Here is a 16,499-nt window from a genome sequence, read left to right as displayed (position 1 = left end):
AATATGCCCCACACAAGAGGCTTGAGTTGACTTTACATTCTGTTCTACCTTCTACTTCTCAGTTTCAAAATTACATGGAGATCAAACAGTCCCTCCTCATTTGCATAAGGATGAAAACCTTACAACATGTTCAAGTAAATTAGATTGGATTGGATAACTTTATTCATCCCGTATTCAGGAAATATAATTGTGACAATGCAGATACAAATGTAGCAAACTAGAATTTTAGTATTTTACATGTTAATAGTAGGTGGTTAGCACGTCCTCCTCACAGTTCTGAGATCTAGGCTTCAAACCCCATTGGATTCCAACCTTCCGGTGTAGAGCTTACATGCTCTCCCTGGTACTCCAGTTCCTCCCACTTAGCAAAAAACATGCATGGTAAGCTAGTTGAACAATCTGTCCTTAGGTATAAGTGTGAGCGCGGATGGTTTTTTTTTGTGTCTTATTGTGCCCTGGAATTGGCTGGCAACCAATTCAGGGATTCCCCCGCCGGCTGTGTTGGCTATTTTGGTTGTGATTTTCTCGACTTTTTTCTTTGTAGCTATTTCTGGACATGGTTTCTTTATTCTCCAAAGTTTGTTGAGAGACTCAAATCCATTTTAACTGGGAAGCTCAACATTGAGTGATCAAGTTTCACTACCATTGATGAAGATCAAGGTCCAATGCATTTTGACAACCAATTAGTTAATAGTTGAAAAAGAATATAGCTTTAAAACCCATTTTTTAAATTTTTTTTACCGTTTCTGATTTTCTGTTGTACAAATGAAAGAGGAAGGATTTCAAACTTGCATCCTTTGAAAGTTCCCTTTGCAAAAAAAAATACTGCTTTATACAAATCTTACACTCGCTACAATGACTTAAAAGTTTTCGACGATAGAACATAAACTCAATCCCAAACTTCAAAACCATGACTAAAATGTGCTAACCACAATGCCATACAGTTTTATCTGTATTTGCACATGGCATTGATATTATTTCTATTTTGATAAGTGTACACATTTTGACGATTCAAAGGTTATTCGTCGGTCCCATCTCTGGTAGCTTTGAGACTTTTCTTTTTTTCTTTGACCACGAGCATGCATCCTTTAAAAACTTCAAAGAAGACTCAGCTGCTAGTTAAGTTAACCTAGCCTGCAATTACGAGACACCACGGTTACTGCTGGCGTCAGAGATGATAGAACCATGCGGGTCAACTGCCAGGCTTTTACACGAATACCCCTTCCCCCCACGTTCCTAAACATCATGGATGTTTTTTTTTTTTTAAAGAAGGTTTAGTCTTAAATAACTACATTGCCGCTGTGAGCGACTGACAACTTTTATATGTAGGTCAAAATGACTACTTATAGTTGGACCATCAAATCCTGTGAGAATAGTTTACATCAACAATTAGTTAAGCCCTGCTAGATGTTTACTCTGGATGAAATTGAGGACATGTTTTAAGGAGCAATATCGGAAATTTACACTTCAATTATTCAATAAATTGGCCTTTTTAAATAGACATTGAAGTAACAGGTTTTTGGAAATAATTCTGACACTGTTCTCAATGGTTAAGACAGGGTTGGGCAAACTTTTCGGCCCGGGGGCCACATTTGACAGACGGGTCAGCACAAGATTTGATACCTATAAAAAACTGCATCCGTTCACAGTACATATAGAACATAAACGGAAAAAAGGACTAAAGTATAGTTTGCCCATGTCTGGGTTAAGATGTTGTTTTCCCATTTTGTAAAACTATTATCAAATGCTTATCTAGCAACCCAAAGGAGAAGTGCATGATTCAAAAATTTACTACATGCTGCAGTACCATTTTTGGCTATCATTATTGCACCTTCAATGATCTTCATTTCTTCAATAAAATTTGGAAAAGTAAGGCATTAGTCAAGCCGGAAAAAGTGATTTAAATGATTTCTCAAAAAGTTGTCACTTTTAGCCCTTTTCCTCCAGATGTCTGCTAGAGAGATGAGACTGAAAAGAAATGTACTTTTCATTGTGACAATGACCAAATAATGACTTCACCAGGTGAAAATCTAAGTTTTTGGAACATCGTTTTCATATCTCAGCCTTAAATCCAATGTAAAACGCTGGTAGGACCTAAAGGGAAGCTTGGAGAAGAGATGCCATTGCTGTATGACCCAAGCTCTTGTCATAGTAGTAGCATAAAATTTGCCTAATTGGTAGTTAAGGATTCATTTCATAAAATAAAAGCCAAGCTGTACTTCTTTTTAACAAAGGAAGAAGTTTATATATTTAAAGGTTACACGTTTATTTCCAACTCTAAAGGTTTGACATCAAGATTTAATTAGAAAATAGCTTAGTTCATGGCTTCACTGAGACACATTAATGTGCTATAAATGAGTCAGCCTAGCCAAGTGTGGAATTCCCCTCAAGCCCAGACTAGGAATAATGATGTGGAAATATGTTGTATTTACCATGATCCTTTGTGTTTACTTGCGCAATTACAACCGCTCTTGGAATGTTTGCGTGCACATTTGTATGTATTAGGCATTTGGGTTAGAGCGGGTGTGTGCTGTTTCTTCCTAGGATGGATGTGCCTGATGTTTATTCTCACAGAGTATACTGAAATTCACTTCATTGTCTCAGCACATCTCCGTAGGTGTGCCCCACGTTTTGTTTAAGGTGTTGGCGGAAACCCCAAATCTGCTGTTAACCTAAAAATATATTCCCTCATCCTTGTTTTCAACAAGTGTTTTGGGCAAAAACAGTCATTGACGCAATAATAGTGGACAAAATACTAATACTCATGCTATTGTGTTCCAGAAAAGGCCTAACGCTTGATGCTGTTTATGCCGATTGGTTGGATCGACCGGGAATTCCCATGGTGAGATTGTTTTCTTTTTTTTTCCTTTCTTATTGTTCATTTTAGTGTTAATATGGATCATTGTGGCTAGACTGAGTATGCACCACATATGTAATGTTTCACTGTCGGCTCACATAAATCACTCTACTTATGTTCATGCTCCTTCCAATTACTGTATATGAAAAGCAGCAAGTCACATGCTTCTTATTAAGCATTTATTGCGTTGCATGGCAGCTGTGTGCATGTCAGGGCTAACAGTCTCAGCCTGTGTGCATCTACAGGTAGCAACATATGGAACATTTCAATATACTGGTTATATTATTACATGCACCCGTATAATTGTATTGGCATGGAAGTAGGGAATGTTTTACTTCAGTTTTACTCGCACAAGAAACAAGCTGAATGCGAAAGTAAAAACAAGCAAAATTTGATGACCAAAAGGTCATCAAAGAGCAAAATATAAACCTTGTAAAAGAAAAAAAATGGTAAACAGACCAAAATAGTGTTACCTGAGATTAAATCAATCAAAGCCAGACAAAAAAAGCTAAATATTAAAAATGGAATTGACCAAAAGAAAAGGGGAAAATGTTCAATAAAAAAAGGAATGGGGTTTGCACATGCGTCATCTTAGTCACGACGAACAATAATTTCAATATGGGACAAGAAACAAAAACACAAACCCAATAAAAATACAGAAGAAACAAAATGTGTAGACACAAAGGCAAAAGTGAAAATCAAAATGTAAATGTTAAATACACAGGACTTGTGTATAGCGCTTTTATCTACACAATCACAGTGTTTTAGAGGCTCATATTCATGCATGCAACAGAGGTTAGTACCATGTAACTGGGAGCTGTATAACTGTAATAATGATAATGTATGATATATATATATATATAAACTTTAAAAAAATGAACAAATACCACATCATTTATGTACACCATGCTTGGTGCAGCTTGGTTTAGAACCATGAAGTGGCCAACTGTAGACAAATTTCTCTGCTATCCTATGCTCCCAAAACTAGTGGGTGTGATGGAAGAACAAAGAGGGCATATATTTGCATTATTAGGTACAGTATGACCTATTTCAAAACTTACCGTTTACAGAATGATTAAACCGCAAAGACAATCACAGATAACAACCAGGGTATACTCCCATCTCGACCAATAGTACATGGTGCAGTTAGAAAAGTCTGAAAATTACTATAGTGCATTTTTAAATACAGTAGTATCATACACAAATGGAATATTTTAGCATCTAGTATCATACCTTCCTTGTTTAAGAAGGTACTGCAAATGCTCATATTTTAAAGGCATTGATTTTGCATTATGTTTAATATTGCCATGTTTATTGGATAGTTTTATTGTCTTGAAGGCAATTTTTCTACACATCCCCCTTATTGAAACTCCTTCAGTTGGACTGAATGAACTGCTCACTGAAACATATTATTGTTTATGGTAATTTTAAACCTCTTTTACTGCTATGTCAATTAATGGAGCAAATCTTGTTTTGTTCCCTTTTATTTGCTATTTTGTGTTACTGGAGGCTGTGACATCATCAAACAGGCGAAAAATATTGCACATATCAATCATCCTTGTCAGTGAATCATCCAGGGATTGAAAGGCTCCATTCATCAATAACATATAAAGAATAATATGTCACACGTAGTTCTGAATATGCCTGTGGTTTAAATCATACTTTCATCGTGTCGAAATCCCCATAGTTTTTATGTTTTGACTTGAAAGATTGTATTCATTAATTTTAACTGTGCATTAGCAAAGATCTTTAAAATTAATGCCTGATTATTCATCAATAGGAGTCTTTCTCGCAATGTCACTCACATAATCAATCCTCGTTCTCTGCTTGCTAAATTCTATTTTTCCCTTGCACTATGACTGATTTTGAGCAACAGTATATGCATGTTTGTTTTGCCGTCTGGGTGGGAGCCATCATTTTTCAGATGATGTAACACGAGCCTGTCGGTTGAGAAGGCTCTTAGGGTAGGGAAACAGACTTCTTTTTTTATCATACCTGATTGGCCAGCAGTCCCTTTTTTCTTGTGTTTGATGTGCCAGTCACCACTTAATCAGATCAGCGCCATCGATCCAAACCTTTTACAAATGCGCACGCCTGTGTATGCTGTGTACACTGGACACAAACATTCATGAACAAAAAAAAAGAGAAAGAATGGGGGGGGGGGGGGGGCGTTTTGTGCATCGCTGATGTTTGCCTTGCATTCACCGGGTTCTCCGCAGAGACTTGAGTTAGAGAAAGGCCGGAAATATTGAACAATGACATTTATAGCTGTCCCGCAGCTAGAGAACAAGAATGGAAACAGGAGTCCAGCCTTTTTTGGACAAATCAACACATGACTAAGCAGTCTGTTTGGGAGGATTCATGTAGGATGTGGTACTTTTTAAAATAAAAAAATATGGCCTACAATTCACAAGGGCTGCTTATTCAGCCATTGTTAGCCCTTTTCATTCTATATTTATGCATGCCTTAGTTGTGTGACTGCTTACAATATGACTAGCTGATGTAACAAAAACAATTTTAACAGCTTTTTGTTTTCTACATGACACATTTTTGTTGTTGTTAGAAACATGATGCTGCTAGCTATTAGTTACTATTGTTTCTGATCAGGTGTATTATTGTAATTATGCACAAGTAACAGGAGGTAGGTCTGCCTTTGGTGCAGGCAATGTGGGATCGATTCCCACCTCAGTTGCCGTGTCATGTTGAGTGCAAACGGTTGTCTTTCTCTGCATGTGCCCCACGATTGACTGAAGACCAGTATAGGGTGTAGTCCACCTTTTGCCTCAAGGATAAGTTCTGTCACCCCAAGTCCATACTGACAAGGATATGCGCTGTTAAAAATAGATGAAAATGAATGAAAACAAGGTTAAAGTGAAGTGAGCAAGATGAGATGATGTCTGATGAGAGGCATAAATCCAGATAATATTGATTGACTGGAGGAGACTCTACACAGACGGGGGCTGTGGGGGGACTGGCAAAGAGGTAGACAAAAGCCTTGCTATTCGTGGAATGGTAGCTGGGATCAAGGCTGCAAAAAGAGCTATGCGCGGTATCCCGTTACACAATGGCAATTTACTGCCTCAGCACTCACTGGCTTCTCCGCAGCCCACTCTGACAACTTCCTCTCTGAGCCGCTCTCCATCTTTGCCTGCCACGCTATTTCTGCTGGAGTAGTTTTGTACCGTACACTCTGAAGCATGCACTCATTGTATTAAGTCTCGTGAGTACCAAATGGAGATAGTACAGGCCAGGGTATTTGTCAGATGCTGCGTGTATGTGTGGGTATGCAAGGAGTGTCCTGCCTCGTTGATTACTATTATTTGTTGTTGTGGCAAACCAAAATGACGTTGAATCACTACAGCAGTATAGAGAAAAAATCCTTAATAATTTTACCGCCAGTGAGGGCCATGTTACCACCAAGCAACAAGCTGTCCTCTCCCCAAAAAAAACTTCTCAACAAGCAGCTTTAACTTCTTGCGTTGACGTCATCTTCACAAACTATTTTTCAAAGCTTTGAGCCAACAATGAGTCCACTAAATCTGTCTAGGGGGGGTGAAAAAGGATATTTATGTACTCATCACTGTGACTAGCATCCCCTATCTCATAAGTCCCCCGGGAAGGAAATAGGGGGAGCTGTTCACACATGAGATTCTTTTAGAATTAAACTGTCAACAAATTTTTGTGAAGACATTTTAATAAAGTAATGTGTACGAATATGAAAGTCGATAACTCTCTCTTATCCGTAGTGACACTTGCCTCACGTTCGTGTTCTGAACTTAGAGGGAAGTGTCTCAAAATATTCTAACTCCCACTAGAATAAAACTTGAAAATCAATATTGAGTCTCTATTGTGCGGTATTTCTACAGAGCTTATTTTAAATCCGCCATTATAAACACACAACACACTGTTGGACTTGAGCTTCATATCTTGCCTGTTACAACTTTATATCTTACCTGCCTGGGGTGTTTCTTCCACTGCATGATGCAGTTACTTCTTCCTTTCCTTTGTTTGTGCGCCAATATTCTACTACCAAAACAATACATATCTATGGTTGTAATATGCCAAAAGGTGGAAAACTTCGAGGGGTATGAATAGTATTGGAAGCCGTATTTATTGAGATAGTGGCTACTATAATTTCCAGGAATATAGTGAGAGAGAGCAGTCAGTTCCGTATGTAAGATCTTCCTTGAACCTATGGATTTTTTTGCTCGTAGGGTCACTAAGAGATAAATATTATGAAAAGGTAGCTTCCGCGAAGGAACATGTATTGTTACTACACATTTCACAAGTGAATCAGTAGCTAGTGTAAGTTTTGCCTGTTAGAGTTATATGATCAAACATTCTCGGCCTCTAAAAATCTTAAAGTCTCGCTGCAACTTTTTGTACTAATGGCAGGCTTTTAATTCTAGACACAAGAAGACCAGAGACGAACACATTACAATAGTTAAGACAAGACGTCACATATGCATAAATTATGGAAGGGTGTTCAGTTTCTTTGTTCAAGATTTACTTTGAAAGAAGCCAATCTCCGATAATCTAACTTTTTTTTACAGTCCTTTGACAAAGCTCAGCAGTAATGTATGTTGAATTTTTTTTGGATCACGGCATAGCAATACAGTGATCACTCAGTTTAAGCATAATATTTGAGGAGAATATAATGTCGAATGTAGTTTTATTTGCAAATAAAAATGAAATAAATAGGAGCTAACATCAGCTAGGGTTCGATATGGAGCGATTAGAAGACAAGATATCTTCTAGATATTAATACACAAAGATGGCATTGCCTCAATAGCCTCTGATTTGTCAATTGTCGCACAAACGCTTGTAGTTGGATGAACCCTGTAAATCACAAGTGCTGCAATCTGGAGCTCCGGGATTGTTTAGATTCATATTTTACTTTGTTATCCTGCCCACACTGTTTTGTCCAACGATTGAACAATGCTGGCACATGCGTAGGTTTGTTTTCAAATCCTAGGTGGCTTGCAAAAATTGCAATGTGAACAGGAACTGCACCAAAAAAGTCCAGACCAAATATATTTTGGTCCCGAATAAAGAAAGCCAAGCATGGACTTTCTTAGTGTGTATGCCCATAGCCAAAGTATTATGGAATCATTAGCTGAGTGGTGGGAATTATTGGAGTTAAGCTGATGTTGGTTTAGCATTGCCACTAAAATAGGGGTATTTTATTGGGATCATTAATCCACATCCATTCCTTCCGTCAGCTTTAGAGATCACTGACTTTCACCTATTAAATGTTGAAACCTTGGTCTTGGTCCAGGCTGTGTGAGTGCTCCTATTGAGCGTTGATTTGGGACACCCATCATCCTGGCATAGGTTGTGCTGAAAGCCTTAATAAGGTTACCGAGTAAGTAGGTTGTGTTTGTGCTTGTTTATATCTGCGTTTGTTTTTGTGGGGGTGAGGGGGCACGATCGTTCCTTCCGATGTCAGATATCATCTTTCATCCACTTCCTTCTCCAAAGAGTCAAACCGCGAGTTTCCGTCCTAAATGCAAGTGATTGCACTCCCACCATCATTCTCCCTCCCCTTCCTGCTCTCTCTGTCTCTCTCTCTCTCACTCTCGCTCTCGCTCTTGCTCTCTCTTGCTCTCTCTCACTCAGCATTCCACTCTGTCCTGATCACTCACAGCTCTTCTCCTCTGTCGTCCAGTGGCTGCACGAAAGAAGCGCTGTGTGGTCTCAGGCGACTTTGGTGAAGGAAGTCAAGGCAGAGGTAAGTCTTTTTTTCCCCCCTTTTGTTTTTCACTACCAATAATTTCTCATTACTAGCAATCTTTCCTTGTTTTTCTTTATCTTTTCTACCACGTCTGATATAATTTTACATCTTCTTGCCTTTTTGTGTCTGTCTGAGTACATGTCACTTGTATATCTGTTGCATTTCATTCTGTGCTGCTGAACAAGATAGACACTGTATGCTTCCCAAATCATTAGTCCATCACATCACCCCTTCCATAACTTTGCCATTTGTAGAAGATACTTGAGAATAATTCAAGAGAAGCAAAAGTCTCCATTTAAGACAGTTTTTTTCTTTGGCTGTGAAATGGAGCTCTGTACTAAAGAGCTGTACTTTGACTAATAACTCCTTTGTCTCAGTCGTCTGTTTGTCTGGATTATATATGGAGCGTGACAGATCACTGAGAGGTTAGATTTAATATGTGTCTGCGAAAAAGAGAGTGCGAGAGAGCATGAGTGTGTGTGTCTGTGTTAGTGTGTGCGAGTGAGAGCAGGAGAGAGAGAGAGAGAGAAACAGATAGAGATTCTGCACTGTATGTTAAGTCAAGCCTAGTGGCTCACTGAGCGACTCTCTCAAATAAATCCCAGCGAGACTTTCCACTCCAGCAACGTCACACGCAGGTTAAGTATTGTGCATTCACCATTTCCTACACCTCTCCCTTTTATTTTTGAACCACCCCCACTTCTCTCACTGCTCACTCAACGCTACTTTTCGGTGTTTTTCTCCACCTCATTACTCCCCTCATTTCCCTCCTTCTCTTTGCCACCTACAACCCACCACCCTCCTCATCTTCCCTCCTGCAGGTTGCAAAATGGATTCTCCTCAGTCATCAGGGGAAGGGCAGAAAGCGGAAGCGATTGGAGCCCAAGGTGAACTACAAAGAGGTAAGCAGCACTTGACTATGCAATTAACTCTTTCAGTGCCATCGACAATGATAAATGTACACTCATGTGACTCTTTTCATCATTCTGTCGTGAATTTAAATTAGTATGTTACTAGTAGACATTCAAAAGTCTGTCCTTTCAAATGGATTGGACGTCTTTTGCCGACAATGGCACCCAATGAGTTCAACACCATAACTTTTAATCATAATCTTTCCCATTTTACTGACATTTTCATTCATAAAATGTGAACGTGTATTTGTCTTATCTTTGTGTATATAGTCTCCTCGTCACCCATCCAGTATTTACCCTCATAAGTCCTTGTATATATCACATGCCGCTCAGACTTTATGTGGTCATGGTCAGTACATGTGAATAAGGGAGAATGGGCGAGGGAAGAATAGACACAATTTATTCGTGACATTCTACCACCAAAGGTCTGTCTCATCCCTTTCAGTACTTCCTGTCAGAGAGCTTGGGATGCCACCCACTAAAATAGTACCCACTCCTAAAAAAGATGATGATGTGTGTTGGGGTGTATGAGGGTGCGTGTGTGCATGTGTACTTGTTAATTAAGAATACCATGGGATAACTAATCCCTTCTACTCTCCATTTCACACACAAACCCACACATACGCCTGCAACATTAATGGACACACACTGATCCAAGAACCAGGAGATGTGCAGGAGTCATTAATCAGAGTAGTGCACTGTTTATATATACATACTGTATGAAGGATTTGACAACCTTTTTGTTGTTATTTTGTGCAGCAGTAAGGTCATTTTTTGTAGTACAGTGGGTCTTCTAAAGACAGCAAAAATATGCTAAATAAGTCACCCAAAAACCTCAAGTTATTGAGGATTTTTAATATATACCATTTAATGAAATAAGAATATCAACGAATACTAGTGCTTTTTGTCAACCTTATTTGGAGGCGAGCAAGAGCAGAATGTGAAGGTAAAATATACACATGAACAAAGTGGACTCTAGATCTAGAGTTATTGTTCATTTAAGTTATTTAATATTTATAAATTAGATATACCTGTATAATTATGCCAGTGAAATAAATTTAAGGATACGCAACTATGAACTATTGTTCCACTAGATGGCAGAAGGCACATAATTAACATGTATATGTTCTATGTGTGACATTTTTGTTTAATAATGTTCCATGAGGTAAAATGTGTAATAAGGATTCAAATAGAGACCTAAATGACCAACATGGCACAACTTCAGATTTTATAAATTATGTGAATAAATCAGGTAGATGTTGACTATAGGATGATGCCATAAATATTTTTGTAAGTTAAAAATACATTTTCAGAAGGAGAGAATGGTTAGCAACGATCTATTTTGATGACAGTGGAATATCTTGTACATCACATTAATCCAGAAGATATATGTTGCTTCACTTGAGTTATTCTCAAGTATCTTATTATATTTTGGAATAATTCTACTTTTGGTGGTGTTGGCTGGAAATAATAGTCTGGCTATGGTATAATTCTTACTCAGTAGCTGCAAACTGAAAAATAGAAGATAATTAATTTGTCACTCACTCAGCACGACCAAGTGCTCCACTGTGTCTGGCACATGCACAAGTTTATAGTTGTTCGCTAATTGGCTTCCATTCCGGTTCAAATAACAATCACTCTGTCGACTATGGACATAAGGGTTTGTGATTTATAATATTGTTTTAACATTAATAAGCTCTGATTCTTTTCCGTGCAGCTGAACAATTTGAAATACAAATAACACACACAGCAGCAAGCAAGAATATTAATCGCTCAAGATGAGACCTCTGATAATTGTCCCTTTTTGGACTTTGTTAGCAAGGAATCGTAAATGCTCAAATGTGAGCTTGTAATTGATATGCGTTCAGGTGTAAGATAAGGTTGAGTGTTTTGCAATTAACAGGATGGCTAACCTTTATGTAAGACGAAGAGAAATTAAAAGTGATTCATGGTTTTATTTTTTTATTAACAATAGTTTGCTCATTTTCACACTTGTCTGATCGTTAAGAATGTTACTAAGAACATAAGTTTCTGTGATGCCGACAGTTGAGCCCCCTCCTCCTCATTATATCCTATGGGAAATCATTGTTGAAAGCAACATTCCGGAGCATAATGTGTTGGGGTTTTAAGGGTTCCACTTTATATAGCTGTTAACGTTACGACTTTAGAGTTGTTCCCGTAGCTACAATCCATTGCACACTCAAGTTCAGACTGGATTTTGTTTCTGGATCTAGATCAGTGCACTCTCTTCTTTTCTTTATCCAAGGGCAGGCACATGCCTGTAGAGTACCCCCACCCCACTCTTTTCAAGCACCAAAACTACCCACCGTCTGGTATATTTACAAGGCGTAAATTCGTTCACAAACACACTTACTCCCCATAAGTGGTAGCAAAAAGAAGTCTTCCTGTCTGAGGTAGAAGGAGGAGGTGAAAAGGGTGTAGGGGGGTGCCATAATCCACCTCATGAAAGAATAGCCAATTGCTGTCTACTTGGCTGTACTCAATAGTGAGAATGAGCGAGGGAGGGGATGAGTGGTTGGACGGCTGAAGCGAGGCGGCGTGAGGGAGGGGGGAGGTCAGCGTTTGAAGTAACACCATAAAAGCCACGGTGAAAGGAAACACGAAGTGACCCCACCACGACACCTTTATACACCCCTCTACCCTGCATCCAGGCTCGCTCCTCCCTTTGTTGATGTGTGTGCAGATAGCCCCATGGATGGGCCAGGTGTACTTTATAGTACTCCTTCATGTACTTCAAACGCTAAGAGTTCAATTTTACCTCGGCCCCCTCCCCTATGCCGGAAGCCTGCTGTTTAATGTTATTCAAAACACAATGGTCAGGGGAGAGAAAAGTGGTAGTGACAGGTAAAATATGATTAAATTAAGTGGTTATCAAATCGGCCAATGCAAACATTTGGTAGTGGTAAACTAGCAGTGCACAACACAAAACCTGATAGTAGCAAAAAATATCCATATTTTGTCTCAGCTAATTCAAAATATTGTGCTGCACTTGCTCATTGGAAAACCAGGGCCTTTTTTTAGTTTATACAAAAAACTAATTTAAAGCATGATTAGAGTAGTTATTGCCATTAAGTCTGTCGCGATATCAAATGAGGTAATTAATTGCACAGTAAATGAAAATAAGCCGGTAACTTTATCCCGTGCGATTTATGGCTGTGAACGTGTCTGAATTTGATCTTGCACTCAGCACACGTGTGTTAAGAGTTCACACTATGCTGTGACATGAGGCTCACTCTGTTGGTAACTGGATTTGGATATGATCGTTTTATACATTTGAGAGAGCAAAGAGATCCGTCTTCCTGTCAATCATTCAATAGAGGGAGGCGGGGCCAAGGACACATGCAAAGAGGGATCACAACAATGATAGAGGAGAGGGTAGATGAAAAGAGAAGGAAAGTGATGTGATTAATTATGATGACAATAAGAATTTGTGTTGCTTGTTCATAATGTGAAGTACCTGCACTCTTTATACACGCTTTTAGACAGTTTTTATAAATAAGGAACCGGTTTTAATGAATCATACTGCTGTGGACTGCCGGTTGCACTGTTCCAACAGGTGCACAGGGGCTATATTTAAAAATGCAGTACAGTTTATTTTCCAAAAAAATAAGTAATAGTGTTAAGAGTGTAATTGTTGTTTTTGCTCCTTACAGTTGTGTTTTCTGTTTTTCACTTATTATATAGAGCTTTATTTTGGCTGTTGTTTTTTTTAAGTGCTCTTAAAAATACACTTGAGTTGAATAGAGAGTCAAGTATGTGGAAAACATCTATGAAAAAAATACAGACTGAAGTAATTTTGATGTATTTTTTGGGTGTATAATTGAGTAGCAGAGAACTCTCATTTAGTAGTGTGAATCCACTGCTGAATAGCTCTCAAAAATGTTCACTCAATGTGTTCCACTCATGATCGTGGACTTTGAAGGACTGTTGCGCCACCTTTGTCCATGTTTTGCTGCATTTGCTGTATTTCATCTTAACACTTCATATCTTTGACTATGAACACGTGTTGTAGTTTCAAATCAAGACTTCAAAATTTCACCCAAGCTCTCATTTTCCTGAATTTGTAGTGGACAAAACTATTAACTATGTACATGCGACATTTATCCAAATGACCAAATACATGCTATATTTTTGTATAATTGTGCCAAATTGGTCACCTTACAAAAATATTTTTTTGAACCTGCAGTTTGGTGATGTACAACGATCATGTAACAATCAAGAGGAATCAATAATAATTACTCTTGACTCTATGTAATGGAAATTTGGCTTAAGATAAAGGCTGATACAATGTACTGTATCGGGATGAAAATGTCGTCTAATACTCTTAATTAGGTAAGGAAATTGGTCATTTGAAAGGATGCAGGATACGACAGAATGGAACTAATTATGTAAGAGGTAAATGAGGATTGAAAAAACAAAGAAAGTGAGGGAGGCCTAACATCTTGTGTGTAGAATTTAGTCAGAGCTCGGGCAACATTTCGAACTAATGACTTGATGGGTGATTAGGGAATACAACACACGTGCTTGAGTTACCAAAGCCAGAGAGATGGAAAGAGCCAGACACCCCCTGCTGTGTACCAGGGTTCTGGTCGATCCAATAAAGTCCAAGTTTATTACCAACTTCCATTTTGCATGGTTCTGCAGTAATGTTATTGATTTTTTTCCCCCCAGACTAATCTCCATGTCTGACCACTACTTCTCATAGACGCATATAATGAGCACGTGTACATGTTCCTCAATCATGAATGCGTCTGGGAAGTGTATAGTGGAATATTAGTTATGGCCGCAAAGTAATGGGCCTCATTCTATTCTCATTTTCCTCTGTGGTTGACATAATGAGGCTGCCGTCTGCCCTGTTGGTCAGAGAAGGAACCCCGGGAGAAGGGGAAAAAGCTGGGAATACCTGAGATGACTTCTCTTGCATTGATAAGGTCTTTTTGAAGATAACTCTTGTAAGATAGAAAATTGATCATGTTATTGCTCTGGACTTCCTCACGAGCCTTTCCAATAATCACAAGATTATCCAGATTGATTAAAGTGGACATGCCTGAAGCATTTCCTGATCAACATTGAATGTTACCCTTCAGTGAGCTTAATGGTCAATGACTGAAAATGACCTCAGTAGTGCCAATTGAAAGCACAATCTTTTTCCAGGATTGGTTAAATGTCAAACAGATGCCTGTGACTTGAAGTCTTTACAAAAAGGCACACGAGAGGGTCTGAAAACGTCCATTTTTTCACAGCAGTGTTATATATCTTGAGTTGAACACAAACTGACACAACACCTTTAATGTGGATGTTTACTCAGCTCTTCCTTTTGATGAACACACCTGTGTGATAGTATAACCTGGGATTCTTGACATTCTGTCTGAATATGTGAAAATTATTCAGGCTTTACATTCTCCCTGTAGATTCCATTCATACATTTTCTGAACTGCTTATCCTCATAAGAGGGGTGCTGGAGCTTCTCCCAGCTAACTACAGGGGTTGGACACCCTAAATCAAAGGCTAGCCAATCGCAGGGCACAAGGAGACCGACAATCATTCGCACCCGCACTTATACTTGAGGGCAATTTAGAGTTTCCAATCAGCCTACCCAATAATTTTAATGCTTGTTTTGTTTTCTATGATAGACGTAGTTGATTTTCGGAGCTCTGATTTGGATTTATAAATTGTATAAAGATATGTGAGGTTGTTGAAGTGAAGTTACATACAATTTTCATTTTGGCTGCAATATTGGCAGAGGAGTAAGCCATTAAAATGTATGAGCCGATACTGATTTCTATTTTAAAACCTATACAACTGAAGCCATTCCAAACACTACCCATTCCAAATAATGTTTTCAAGCACTAATTTATCAGAAAAGGCAGAGAGCAAAGAATGATATAAACACAAAAATTGTTCCACTCATGAACATTTTTCAACTTGCCCTAATTTTTTTACACCAAATCCTTTGAGTTTCATCTTTTTATTTTGTGTTCTTTATGTCTAAGAGTTTTGCACTTCACTTTGAAGAAACATACCTGTCAAGCTTTCAAAGCACTATTTCTGGCAACCTTGGTGTTGTGGGGATCCTTCACACATCTGTTTTCCCTTCATCTCTGTTTTCCCATCACTGTCTCATGGTTTATGTTACCTCTTCAGCCTTCCATCACCTCTTAGTTTTCTCTTCACTCCTCAGCCTTTGGCATTTATTGGCAATGAATCAGAGATGATGCAGGAGAGGAGAGATGGGAAGCTTCAGGGATATGCTGGCCGTTTCTAGACGGGCTGCATCATAGCAGGATGGAAAATAGCCAGAAGAGTGGTATAGTTTAGGCTGTATGTGTGTGTGCGTGTGTGTCTGTGTTTTTTTTAGATCCACTGAGGGATCAGCTCGCTCCACTTATGCACACCACACCCCTCAATTTCACACACATCATGCATGATATTGCAGAGAGGTCAGGCCAATAGTTCCAACTTTATATCTGTTTTATTTCTTTGAGAGGTAAAAGTGGACTATAAATGCATTTTTGATGGATATTTTTAGGGGTAATAAATGAAGACTGGAATTTTTGATCGAAGGGGTGTGGCTTTTGTGAAATATTGAATGGATTGGCAGACAGTGGACTGAACTGACAATTGCCTGCCAGGTGAAAGGGTCGTATACTGCCATTGATCTATGCGTTAAATACAGAAAGGAGCACAAAGCGGCTACAGTACAAAATGGATTGCTTTAATTTTTTCAGAGAAGACTATAGGCTGTAAATGTCTTCAAATAAAGGGCTGTCATAATGAGGGGAATTGACAGTTGGCGTTTTCTCTAGGTCATTCAATAATACAACAGAGGTGCAATAAAACAATAGTTCATCTAAAATAGCCCTCAATAGACAAACCTCTAGGCCAAAATTGTACATCAATCATAGGCTCTGTTTTATCCTTAAGTCAGCAAAAATCGTGTTTACTTTGATGATATACAGTACACAAAGGGCCCGAG

At 38.6% G+C, this 16,499-nt stretch overlaps 1 protein-coding gene across 3 annotated transcripts in view; it reads left to right on the top strand.

Annotated features, from left to right (window-relative positions):
• The window catches only part of LOC144195479 (aminopeptidase O-like), a 68,777-nt gene that overhangs the window by 27,843 nt on the left and 24,435 nt on the right, over positions 1-16,499 (top strand). For all 3 annotated transcript variants that reach the window (XR_013326093.1, XR_013326092.1, XM_077715157.1), the window contains exons 12-14: positions 2,782-2,842; positions 8,526-8,588; positions 9,413-9,493. Coding sequence is in view for 1 of the 3 variants with exons in the window: in XM_077715157.1 (XP_077571283.1) it covers positions 2,782-2,842; positions 8,526-8,588; positions 9,413-9,493 (205 nt within the window). In the remaining 2 variants the exon portion in view is untranslated. The remainder of the gene's footprint in view (positions 1-2,781; positions 2,843-8,525; positions 8,589-9,412; positions 9,494-16,499) is intronic.

Source organism: Stigmatopora nigra, chromosome 4 (assembly GCF_051989575.1).
Source record: "Stigmatopora nigra isolate UIUO_SnigA chromosome 4, RoL_Snig_1.1, whole genome shotgun sequence".
Classification (NCBI taxonomy): Eukaryota; Metazoa; Chordata; class Actinopteri; order Syngnathiformes; family Syngnathidae; genus Stigmatopora; species Stigmatopora nigra.
This window is presented reverse-complemented; position numbering and strand designations above follow the sequence as displayed.